Source organism: Notolepis coatsorum (assembly GCF_963971535.1).
Source record: "Notolepis coatsorum genome assembly, chromosome: 18".
Lineage (NCBI taxonomy): Eukaryota > Metazoa > Chordata > Actinopteri > Aulopiformes > Paralepididae > Notolepis > Notolepis coatsorum.
The window spans coordinates 16,961,860-16,975,106 of NC_140182.1; the positions used below are offsets into that span (position 1 = coordinate 16,961,860).

At 44.3% G+C, this 13,247-nt stretch overlaps 1 protein-coding gene across 2 annotated transcripts in view; it reads right to left on the bottom strand.

Moving 5' to 3' along the window:
- Positions 1-13,247, bottom strand: part of LOC311245589 (carbohydrate sulfotransferase 8-like) — a 131,302-nt gene that overhangs the window by 2,696 nt on the left and 115,359 nt on the right. For both annotated transcript variants that reach the window (XM_084335491.1, XM_084335492.1), the window contains one exon: positions 7,101-7,141. In XM_084335491.1, coding sequence (XP_084191617.1) covers positions 7,101-7,141 — 41 coding nt within the window. The remainder of the gene's footprint in view (positions 1-7,100; positions 7,142-13,247) is intronic.

The following is a 13,247-nucleotide window of genomic DNA, read 5'->3' on the forward strand; positions in this document are numbered from 1 at the left end:
TTAACCCCTAATTGCTCCCGATGAGCAGGTTGGCACCTTGCATGGTTGCCTCCGCCGTCGGTGTGTGAATGTGTGAGTGAATGGGTCAAATGTGAGGAACAAATTGTAAAGCGTTTTGGATAAACGCTATATAAAAATGCAGCCATTTACCATTTACCAGACGACTGCTCCAGTCGTCTGGTAAATGAAAGGTAAGCTTGGAAAATGCCTTTGTGAAAGGGGGGGGGGGGGGGCCGCAAAACAGCAAAACAACTGACTTTTTAATCAGCGTTTCCCATTCAGGGATATAGTTCCTGGGATTCCAGCTTTATTTACTCAGAACTGGGATAATATCACAGGTTGCTTTTGTGTGCTTTTCAGAGGCTCAAATTACTACATAGTGTAGCTTTAAAGTGGAAATTAATCCTAAATAATAATCAATGTCATCCACACAATCTCAATTCAATCATATTTGTGAACAAGCACTTTACTCTTTCAGTGCCAAAAACCTGAGAACATAGCTTCTAATCTGTGATGTCATCAACAGACAATACCTGGAGATGCTCCACTGAATATGGCATACAGGTCTAGGGTGGGTCATTTACTTTTAATTACAAATATTAAAATGTATGTGTATACAGTCTAAATAAGTGCAAATTAAAATTAAAATATTTGCACACAATGGGACTGATTAACCATGGCAGTAGCCAACAGCCATTCTGTATCTTGATGTTGAGTTAAGTGCACTGGACTAAACAGTCCACAAGATGGCGCCATAGCATTATTTTCAGTGCTGCAGGATCTCGATTTCCCTCATGCCAAAACTTAAGGTGCACTTCACCCTCTCTCACACACACACACGCACGCACGCACGCACGCGCACGCACACACACACACACACACACGCACTCTCACACACACACACACACACACACACATGTGTGTGAGTGCGTGTGTGTGTGTGTGTGTGTGTGTGCGTGCGTGCGTGTGTGTGTGTGAGAGAGGGTGAAGTGCACCTTAAGTTTTGGCATGAGGGAAATCGAGATCCTGCAGCACTGAAAATAATGTGTGTGTGTGTGTGTGTGTGTGTGTGTGTGTGTGCGCGCGCGTGCGGCACACACCAGGAATGCAATTTATTTAGCAATCTAACACATCTCAAAACTGTAAATATATTCCCAAATGAATTTGGTTTGTAAGAAGCTGTTAATCAGTTTGAATTTGTCCTCAGGTGATGTCATCAGAGTACAATAGAACTCAATGAAACTATGTCGATATATATAATATATACTATAGCATAGACAAAATATTTATGGGTGTATTAAAATATTTATATTTTATATAGCCTACAACACAGTAGAGTAAATAGGGCTTTCGTTAATTCAAATCAAATCAAAGGACGACACATCAAAGTCACAGACTGATGTCCAATGTGGTCCTTGAATGTAAACAAGGTTCAATAGAAGACGTTGGCAGCAGATTTAGTGCATAATTAAAAACATCCTATTAAAATAAGCAGAATAAATCCAGTGTCAGCTAGAATGGGTATATATCGTTTTACACACACATCAAAAGCACAAGACAACAGTACTACTACGATACAACAAAAATACACAGTACAATCACAAGTTCTTGAAAGACCTGACCTTAACATAAAGTACACTCATTAATCCTGGACCCTATCTAGCAACCATTGTCTTGACCTTGATGGTGCGCTGGCCTGAGGGTCTGTTTTAACTGGTACCATTGACCAGGCAGTTGATTCCAATCCTGCGCCCCCGGTGAATAAAAGTGAATATTATCCAGATTTAGTTTTGAACCTAGATGGACACAAATTGGCTACCGGTCAGATTGACCACAGAGTCTCTCTGGATTGTCCAGAGATCTAGGTTTATCAATCTGCGCATGCAGAGTTCGGGAGTAGGTGCGGGAAAGTGAGTATAGCTCGGCAGAGAAAGTGCCGATCGACTTCGGATTGGTCTCTCCGTGCTCAGGAGACTCAGGCGTATATAAAAGTCTATTGGATCATGTCTCCCGCACCCCCACAGCCGTAGCTACAACCACTTAATGTCAAGACTCTCATCCACATTCATTCATTTTCTCCCCCCGCTCTTCCATGATTTCAGAATACCGGAAGTGTTGCGGTGGTCTATGCTAATTCCGGTCACGTGGTTGTGTCTCTCACCTACCCTAGAACAGGTACTTTGGTGTTCTACCATTAACAATTCTGTGCACAGAACCGGCCTCAACTGTTAACCAATTAATGTATTGGGAGAGAGCAGTGGCGTCCTTTCACTAAAAGGCAAGGTATGGCGAGGATGGGGGGGGGGGGGGGGGGGGGGGTGAAGGGGGTGTTTTGATACAACAGAATGTAGTATCAAAAACACATTCACAAAAAGTATGGGTTACTGAATGCTGAACTGCACTATTATAATCACTAAGCCAGACCTTACCTGTGTCCCTGTATCACTTGTCTCTGCTGCCCTTTGATAAAAAAAAACTCCCTATGTCCATTTTCCTTTTTTTTGGGCATATTTCAGTTAGTCACAGCAAAAGTCACCTAGTAAAAGTGAGATAATTGACAATATCAAAACATGCTAGGGCTGTATCAAATAGTTTGAATAGTTCATAATGTTGACATTCGATTTTTTTTTTTTTTTACATTTTTATTTGCCAAGGTATGGCGAGTGCCATACCTTGCCATACCAAATGGACGCCCCTGGGAGAGAGGGGCAGGCTGACGGGAAGTTCAGGGTGTATTTCTTACCGGTCTCAGTTTACTCTCCTGTGAAATGTATCGCAATCCCAACATTTATATGTGCTTAATCGCAGCCACTATACGGAAGTTTACAGCACGTAGTGCGGCCGGTGAAACGGTTCTGTTTCAAATGGAACTCTTGTCTCAACATTCGGATTGCGATACATTTCACAGGAGAGCAAACTGAGACCTGTGAGAGTACACCCTGAGCCTCCCGTCTCGGAAAAACACATTTATCGTTGTCTTTGCAAAGGAATTACGACGGCCTATTGTCTGCTATTGTAGCCCAGTGAGAGCATGCAGGGAAACTGTAGCTGGTTCAAATTGCTACAATCTTGACCAATCAGGACAGATCAGTGAAATGATGGTCTCTCTACGTGTCAGACACACGGTAGACAGACTGCGAATAGGGTCCGAGGTCCTAAATAGCGGAGTTATCCTTTAATGTCTCAGACAGCTCATACCAGGACAAACTGGCATTATCAATATATATTGAGGTGGTATAGTGGTTAACACTGTCGCCTCACAGCTAGAAGGTCCAGGGTTCGATTCCCGCTTGGGGACCAGGTCGCCGCGTTGCCAGGTACCCAGGTGGGGGATCTCCCGGGCCTTTCTGTGTGGAGTTTGCATGTTCTTCCCTGTGCTCGCAAGGGTTTCCCCCCCCAGAATATAAACCCAATGGAAAAACATGCAAAACACCCTGACAAAGACGGACAGGAGCACTTGGATTGGTCCCCGGGCGCGGCCCCACACCGCAGCCCATGTCTGCTCCTGACTGCCCCTTGGGGGGGAAGGACGACGAGATGGGTCAAGCGCAGAGATGAAATTTCATCGGCGACCCAAAGAAATGTATGTATGTGTGTGTTCCTGTGTGTGCCGCCCATTGCATGCGTGTGTCGCTGCATGACGACATTGTCAACGTGTGCAATGAATAAAGACTTCTTCAAAAAGTCCAGTTCAATTTAATATACACTGGACTATGCTTGTTGCTAGCATCCTTTTTTTTTTTTATCCACTTTTTCTCCCATTTTCTATATTTTTCTCCCATCCCAATTTCGTATCATCCAATTCAACCCTCCCCTGTCACGGACGCTGTTTCTTGCCTCCCACAAGCCGGCTGCAATGTGGACTAAGTCATACATAGCACAAGTCCCCTCCGGTACTTGAGGTAACAGCAGTCGCATCTTTTCACCTGCGCAGCTCGATCTCTCAGTGGCGAGGAGTAACGCGTGGGAGGCTCACGCTGCCCCCGACACTTCCTGATTCTACTGCGCAGGCGCACCAACCGACCTGTAGGAGTCGCTGTCCACAACGCCCGATCCCCACCCATCAGTTTCCCACCCCCTAATACGGCCAATGTGTATTAGTACGGACGACCAGCTAAACTGAAAGCAATGTGGAGCGCTGGGCTCGAACAGGCGAGCCCAGCGTCTCCGTCATTCGTGGCGAGCGCCTTGCCCACTACGCCACGTAGCCGCCCACTTGTTGCTAGCATCCTAAGGCAGTCCTTATCCAACAGATTTCGGGGCCAATAACTTTGTTCTGGACTCCCACTGACAGACAGGATTCTGACCGGTTAACAGTGTGCTTCGTGCCCAAGGCGCCCAGCTTGCTACACAGTGGCCTGTGGTTACAGGCCCAGCAGCTACAACGATCCGTTGAGTCCGTCTGTCTACATCTGTTTTTGATTATCTTTCAATGGAGGAGTATCCGTCTCCACCGGATCCGTGTCCGTTTTGAAGGACAGAAGGAGTTCAAACCCCCCCCACCCCACCCCCACCCCAACCTCCTCCAATGTACAGTTTCCCCCACCCCACCTACCCAACCTCCTCCAATGTACAGTTTCTTCCCCCTCAAGTGTATATACTCTCTTTTTAGACTCTTTTTTTGTACTCATAAACAGTACTGTATATTTGTAGATCTGGTATGTCATAAATGTCTAGATGCAACAGTACTGTCTATCTGTATGTCATGTATGTCATATATGTCATGATGAATTGAAAATGGGGGACCCTGATGTAAATAAGACGAAAGTCTTTCTCTGGTCTGCATCCCCTTAACAATTGTGTGTATTGAGCCGTACTGTATTGTACACATTCTGCAATCTGTTAATAACATTTTCAATCAATTCAATCAATCAGTTCGGAAAGGGATGAACCTCTGGAACTGACGGATGCATCACCGTCCGTTAGCAAAGCTGTTGTTTCTGCACGATTATGTAATACTCAATTTTTTTTTTAAAGATTTTTAAGATTTATTTGAGCATTTTTACAGCTTTTTCTGGCCACGCAGGACCGACAGAGGAGAGAGGGAGAACGGGAGGAGAAGAAGGGAAGACATGCGGCATATGGTCACCGGGTCTGGGAGACGAACCCGGGACGACCGCTTCGCGACTCAGCGCGCTATTGCTACTGGAGCGCCCCTAAGACTCTAAATTAACATACGTTAGGACTCTAAATGAACGTACGTTAGGCTCTAATTTAAAAGCAAACCAACGGAATAGTGATACTTTATAAAATGGATAGATATACACATAAAGCTCAATAGAGCTAACATGGACCCAAACAGTGCAGACAGAGTGGAGGTAATTTAACGTTAATTATTACAAACAGTAACTGTGATTGACAATGAGTAATAATAATGCAGGACCTGCTCAGAGGTCTTTAATTGGCATGCAATTATCCTCAACACACACACACACACACCGGAACACACACGCATGCATTGTCTCTGTAGGATCGCCGATGCGATTCGTCTCAGCGATTAACCCATCCCGTCGTCCTTCCCCCCCAAGGGCAGCCGGGAGCAGACAGGCGTCAACGTGAGCCGCGCCAGGGGACCAATCCAAGTGTTCCTGCCCGTCTTCGTCAAGGACGCCACAGCGTTAGCGATCTGTTGTTGTGCATGTTTTTCCATTGGGTTTATCTTATTGGGGGGGAAACCCTTGCGAGCACGGGGAGAACATGCAAACTCCACACAGAAAGGCCTGGGAGATACCTCACCTGGGTACCTCCCGGGCCTTTCTGTGTGTTGTTTGCATGTTCTCCCCCCGTGCTCGCAAGGGTTTCCCCTCCAGATAAGATAATGGAAAAACATGCAGAACAGATCGCTACCGCTGTCGTGTCCCTGACAAAGACAGGCGGGAGCACTCGGATTGGTCCCCGGGTGCGGCCTCACGCCGCAACCCTTATCTGCTCCCGGCTGCCCTTGGGGGGCGGAGGACAACGGGATGGGAAAAGTGCAGAGAGACATTTCATGTGTGTGTGTGTTCCTGTGGGTCGCCCAACTCGCATGTGTGTGTGTGTTAATCTGCATGACAATTAAAGACTTATTCTTCGACTTCTTATTTTCTGATGTAGTGTAGAGTGACACGTTCAGCCGAACGCACAATTGGAGGGGGGCTTCCCACCCTCCAGAACATTTACAACAAGCGGTGCAGGGGGAAGGCTAAGAGAATCATCAAGGACTCCAGCCACCCGAACAACTGCCTCTTTGAACTGCTGCGGTCAGGCAAGCGATACCGGAGTCTCAAGGCGAGCACAGAAAGACTCAGAAGAAGCAGGCTGCCCACTTTACACACTTTAGAACACCTAAACACACTTTACACTTTATATTTATTGGTAAAGGATTTGCACTACAACTCGTACACCTTACTGTAAATTGTACCTAAATTGTACCTCATCCCATTTCTGCTCTGCACTATATAGTATTGTATATTAGTATTGCATAGTATATTGTATATTGTATGGTAACTCAGTTACTTCTATTCTGCATCGAACATTGTACATATGTCTATACTGAACACTGTGACCTCTATTTTTACTTCTATTTTACATGCTATACTATTTTATTTCATACTTATCTTGTCTAGCACAGTCTCTGGAGCGTAACAGTAAGAAGCATTTTGTATAAAAGTATTCTGTACTTCTGTATGACAACTATTAAAGAAACTTGAAACTTGAACTAGTCTGTTAGATACAAGAGGCATACTTCATCAGTAGAGTGTCCGTTCCTAAAACCAACCTGGAACTCAAAAAGTAGGCTACCTTACGTTGTTGGCCAAATGATACATTTGCTCGTGAACAATTCTCTCGAGAACCTTGGACACACAGTACACTCAAAATGGAGACTGGCCTACAATCACCAGGGTCTGTCCTCCTGCCTTTCTATAAAAAGGGAATCCCTCTGACTTGACTCATTGGGAACAGTACCGTGTTCCAGATTCATTTGGTGTAAAGGCCACCACATCAGTAAATGTAGATCAACCACACCGATGTCTGGGGCAGAGCGGAGTTCAGAACGTGTTACAGGTGAAATTCTCAATTTTACGTGCATTTGGTGTAAACGGGGCTACAGTTTATCTTACCTTTTGAATTGGCCACCTCGGAGCAACCACGATCTTTGTACCTGAGAATACACACAAAAAAGAATTATTACTTATTACTTACTTAATATGTCTTCGAATCAGATTTAAAAAGAAAAAGTGTATGAGCAGTCAGTGCAGGTAAGGTTATACATACATGTAGGCTGCGTTTTAGTATTTCTGCTTACATCCACCTCTTTCGCTACACATAAGATTATACTCAACTATCAGCCTTATTATGTCCACGGTAGGCGGAGCGTTCAATAGCGTCTGTGGGTGAGTGTGTGCGTGTGTGTGTGTGTGTGTGTGCGTGTGTGTGTGAATCCACGTGATATCTCGCAAACTATAGGGCCGATCAGCCTGTGCTTTGGCGCAGAAAGAGGTACAAGGATGAGCGTGTGGGAATATGTATCAGGCAACAGGAAGTATTTTGGGGGAATATATTTCCAGCATTCTCTGGGATGCTGGGAGGTGTAGTGGTTACGTTATTGCCGTTTCCGACCGGTTCACCATCTTGAAAACGCAATATAATTCCCCATTGACCATTTCTATAAATCGTCTCGTTTAAAACAAATAAAGAATGAACATTTGCATGGTGTACCTTTCTGTGCGTATTCATACACAATCTATAGCTCAACTACGATGAATTGAAAATGGGGGATTGATTGATTGATTGATTGAAACGTTTATTAACAGATTGCAGAATGGGTACAGTACAGTACAGCTCAATACATACAATTGTTAAGGGGATGCAGACCAGAGAAAGACTTTCGTCTTGTTTACATCAGGGTCCCCCATTTTCAATTCATCATAACATATATGACATACATGACATACAGATAGACAGTACTGCTACATCTATACATTTATGACATATCAGATTTGCAAATACAGTACTGTTTGTGATACAAAAGTGTCCAGAAAAGGAGTGTATATACATTTGGCATAGAAACTGTACATTGGAGGAGGTTGGTTGGGTGGGGTGGGGTTGGGTGGGTTGGGTGAGGGCTGTACATTGGAGGTGGGGGGGGGGGGGGGGGGGGTTGGGAAGGGGACACACACACATTTTACACTGTACATTGGAATATTGACAAAGCCTTACTTGGTCATTTACTGTACAACTAGGTTAGGACATTTGTAGGGGCCAGTTTCGAATTGCAGTCTCACGTAGGTGTTTTTTGAGAGTGTTTTTGAAGGTGGGTAGTGATTCACATTCCTTTACAGCTTTAGGTAGGGCGTTCCACATTGATGTGGCATAATTGCGAAACGTGTTTAGTCCCTTGTTTGAGCCGAATCTGGGTTTTACATGATTTGTGGAGCTCCCTCTGGTGTTGTGATCGTGGTATTCACTGACCTTTGGGAAGTATTTTGACATGTACATGGGTACCTTGGTCGCGTAGTGTATCTTGTAGACCAGGCCCATTGCAAGTTGCTGTACTCTGTCGTCTACTCTAAGCCATCCTAGGTTGTCAAAGTGGGCAGGGGTGAGGTGGGTTCTAGGAGTCAGGTCAAGTAGTAGTCTGACTAGCTTGTTTTGAGATGTTTGTAATTTGTTTTTTAGTGCCTTTGAGGTGCTTTGGTACCATGAGGTGCAAGCATAGTCGTAGTACCCTTGAATGAGTGCTCCTGCTAGAGTCTTCAGGGGACCCTGATGTAAACAAGACGGAAGTCTTTCTCTGGTCTGCATCCCCTTAACAATTGTATGTATTGAGCTGTACTGTACTGTACCCATTCTGCAATCTGTTAATAAAGTTTTCATTCATTCATTCATTCATTCAACATGAAAATATTCGCAATTAATCGTTAAAAAAAACGCCGAATTTTATTTCAACCAAATGTTAGTGATAGAAGGGAACTCATTTTGTGCAAAAATGGAAAGCTTGCCAATGTTTTTCCCAATGATAAATCCCTATACGGGTGGACCTCGCGGGCGGTCCAAAATGACGTCAGACTCATTGGTGTAGTACACCTTTCTACCGCCAGAGGGCACCAACAACGGCTTCAAATGCTGCCACAGAGACTACTGGAGGGGGTCAGCACAGATGCTACAGACAGTTAGTTGGCCATAGGGTCAGCTCAGCACAGAGACAGTACAATACTTCAGACAGTTGGCCACTCCATCCTTCCCAGCATGCTTTGCGGTTGCAGCAAAATATATGGTTTTAGTCATTTCATAAGATGTTAAATAGTTGTTGAGTGTTGCAAATGTTATAATTGTGTGGTTTATTGTCTCTTTCTATGTTATAGAGAGTGTGTTTACACCCAGTTAGTTCTTTTTGTGTTTTAATCATGAGTGTGAGTGCTATTTGAGATAACCAACTCAGCCTTGGTTTTCAACAAGATTGGTTGCTACACGTTTCTACAAGGACCACAATGGAAATAAGCTCTGAGCTTTTTTGTGTCTATCCTTGGCAGTATTCCAGACAGTGCTTCTGTCACATGTTTATTTATATATTGTCAACAGTAAAAGGATTTCATCATTGAAATCTATGCTAATTGTGTACATCATACAAAACATAAAGTCAAATGCCTTAAAGCTAATGGACTTATTCACATTTAAACTGGCACAGATAATGTATCGAGCAAAGACTCTCTCCCAGGTAACATTAAAAAATTATTTATAGAGAGGGATAAGGGATATAATTTGAGAGGTAAATGCTAATTTGATAAGCGTTGTGCTCGCACCAATCTCAGGAGCAGGTGCACATCATCCTTTGGAGTAACTGTGTGTAACACAGTGGCGGTAGGTCATGATAAGCTTAGGCTTCTTCCTACTCCTTTTCGAACAGCGATATGTATATTCTTCTAATATATATATTTTTTTAATTATTATTCTTATTTTATATATTTTTTAATCATGTTCGAAATAAAGATTAATTCATTCATTCATTCATAACCAGCTTTTCAGTCACTAAGTGAGAAAACATATGACATGATTTGCAGATGCGATTGAGACCCCCCCCCCCCCCCTTTTTATTTTACCAGGGTAATCACATTGATATTTCCATTCAATTTCCATTGAATTGAAAATGGGGGACCCTGATGTAAACAAGACGAAAGTCTTTCTCTGGTCTGCATCCCCTTAACAATTGTGTGTATTGAGCCGTACTGTATTGTACCCATTCTGCAATCTGTTAATAAAATGTTCAATCAATCAATCAATCAATCAATCAAACCTATTTTTCAAGTGGTCCCTATAGTCAAGAAGGCGGCATACAGAAAATGTTCACATATAACAACAAACAAGATAGTGAGAGCAATAATAAAAACATGATCACTCCATGGCAAGAAGGCGTCCAATTTCTTCTTTAAAATGAGCAATTCCAATGAGGGACTCTCGTTTCTGCTCCAATGAGCACCCATTCTAGTTACCATCGACTCAGATGTCGGATGGTGGGCTCAGAGTAGGGTTGGGCCATATATACTGCACCTTCACTGAAATCGTGTTGCTAGGGGAACAGCTAGGTTCCATGTTTATTTCTGTAACCGTGTTTACATTGTCAAGTTGAAACAGTCTATACTGGGGGAAAAAACATATGTAGGCATATCATTCCCTAGCAGATGGGTACACTACACATTATTATTTTATTTATGTTAATGTCATTGTGTTGATGTTTTCATTTCTGCAAAATAAGTATGTACATTTTGTTTGGTTTGATAAACATTGCACTATGAACAGTCTATCAGTGTACTGTATGTGTGTAGGGACAGGTACAATAAGAGTTTCCTTCTTCCTGTTCCTTTCGGACAAGGGATTTAGTGGATCATATTAAGTGAACTATATGTACTGAAGACACTGTTGGACTGTAACAATTCCATGTACGAATAAATAAAAAAATTAAATTAAATGTGATCCCCAGCTGCAATGAGTAGGTAAATGGACTGCATTTAGATAGAATCGAATCGAATAGAATAGAAATACTTTATTCATCCTGAGGGAAATTCGGCACCACAGATCGCTCACAGTAAACGGTAAACATTTAGGTAGACAAAAGCAAAATCACGAATAAGAATAACAATAAGCCTAAGAATAAAATACGTTCCTGGATATTACATTTCCTATGTTATGTATATACATTCTAATATAAAATATACAGTAAGAATATACAGAAATATACAGTAAGTGTACAGTAAAGTGTAGAATTGTACAATGTTGGTTTAAAAGTAAAAGTCCAGGAAGATTTACTGTATAGCACTTTTATCCAAAGCGCTTTACAACATACGCCTCACATTCACACACCGACGGCGGGGGCGACCGTGCAAGGTGCCCACCTGCTCAAATTTGGGAGCAGTTAGGGGGTTAAGTGTCTTGCTCAAGGACACTTCGACACGCCGCCCCGGGAGGAGCCGGAATCTAACCGGCAACCTTCCGATTACCGCTCTACCTCCTGAGCCACAGTTGTGAAAAAGGTTTACATTTTTACATGTGTCGCACGATATAATATGATATTACATGGGTTAATCATTGCTCTGTTGGGATCCATGGCAAGAAATGGACGTTGCCAGAGAGCTCTAGTGTTCCTAATTATTTTTTTGATGGTATTACAATAAACAAACAAAACACAACAGGCCTATATCATTACTGTCCAAAATGCTAAACATATCGTAATTATGAACGCCGTATCATCCATAGCCCACAGCATTATGCACATCAGCGAACTACCCACCACCACTAGTGGTGTCTGGACCACAAACAAAAAAGGTTGTGTGATTATTCTGCCCATTATCTATCTATTACCATTTAGCACTGACATTTACGTATCTGCACAGCAAATGCAAATTGTTCAGTGTGTAACATCCAGTAAGTTTGTCCAGCCGAGCTGAACAGATTCTCACGAGGCCACAGCCCTGGAGCCTGGAGGAGAGATGGTGTGCATTACAGATGCTGTTGCCAGGAGATGACTCAAGGTTAGGTCTCGATAGAGAGGCCAGGTGTGTCTATGTGTGTGCGTGTGTGTGTGAGAGAAAGAGAGGAGAGTGTGTGTGTGTGTGTGTGTGTGTGTGTGTGTGTGTGTGTGTGTGTGTGTGTGAGAGAGAGGAGAGTGTGTGTGTGTGAGAGAGAGAGGAGAGTGTGTGTGTGTGTGTGTATGTGCGAGAGAGAGAAGAGAGAGTGTGTGTGTGTATATGCGAGAGAGAGAGAAGAGAGAGTGTGTGTGTATGTGTGAGACAGAGAGAGAGAGAGAGAGAGAGTGATGGTGTAACGGCCACGAATATAATAAAGGATAGTTGACTTTCAAGGTAGTCTGCCCACGAGGCATAGAGCCTGACCCTATCCACCTCCTCTTCCTTTCACCTCCTCACCCCTCTCGCTTCATCTTCCTCTCACCTCTCCTCTTCTCACCTCCTCCTCCTCCTCTCACCTCCTCCTCCTCTCACCTCCACCTCCTCTTCCTTTCACCTCCTCCTCTTCTCACCTCCTCCTCCTCTCTCTCACCTCCTCCTCTTCTCACCTCGCCTGACCCTATCCACCTCCTCTTCCTTTCACCTCCTCACCCCTCTCGCTTCATCTTCCTCTCACCTCTCCTCCTCTCATCCTCTTCTTCTCATCTCTTCCCATCTTCTCTTCTTCTCACCTCCTCCTCCTCTCACCTCCTCCTCCTCCTCTCACCTCCTCCTCTTCTCTCCTCCTCCTCTCACCTCCTCCTCTTCTCTCCTCCTCTTCTCACCTCCTCCTCCTCTCACCTCCTCCTCTTCTCTCCTCCTCCTCTTCTCTCCTCCTCCTCTTCTCACCTCCTCTCTCCTCTTCTCACCTCCTCCTCCTCTTCTCACCTCCTCCTCTTCTCACCTCCTCCTCCTCCTCCTCTTCTCACCTCCTCCTCCTCTCACCTCCTCCTCCTCCTCTCACCTCCTCCTCCTCTCACCTCCTCCTCTTCTCACCTCCTCCTCCTCTTCTCACCTCCTCCTCCTCCTCCTCCTCTCACCTCCTCCTCCTCTTCTCACCTCCTCCTCCTCCTCCTCTCACCTCCTCCTCCTCTCACCTCCTCTTCTCACCTCCTCCTCTTCTCACCTCCTCCTCCTCTCACCTCCTCCTCCTCTTCTCACCTCCTCCTCCTCCTCTCACCTCCTCCTCCTCTTACCTCCTCTTCTCACCTCCTCCTCTTCTCACCTCCTCCTCCTCTCACCTCCTCCTCCTCTTCTCACCTCCTCCTC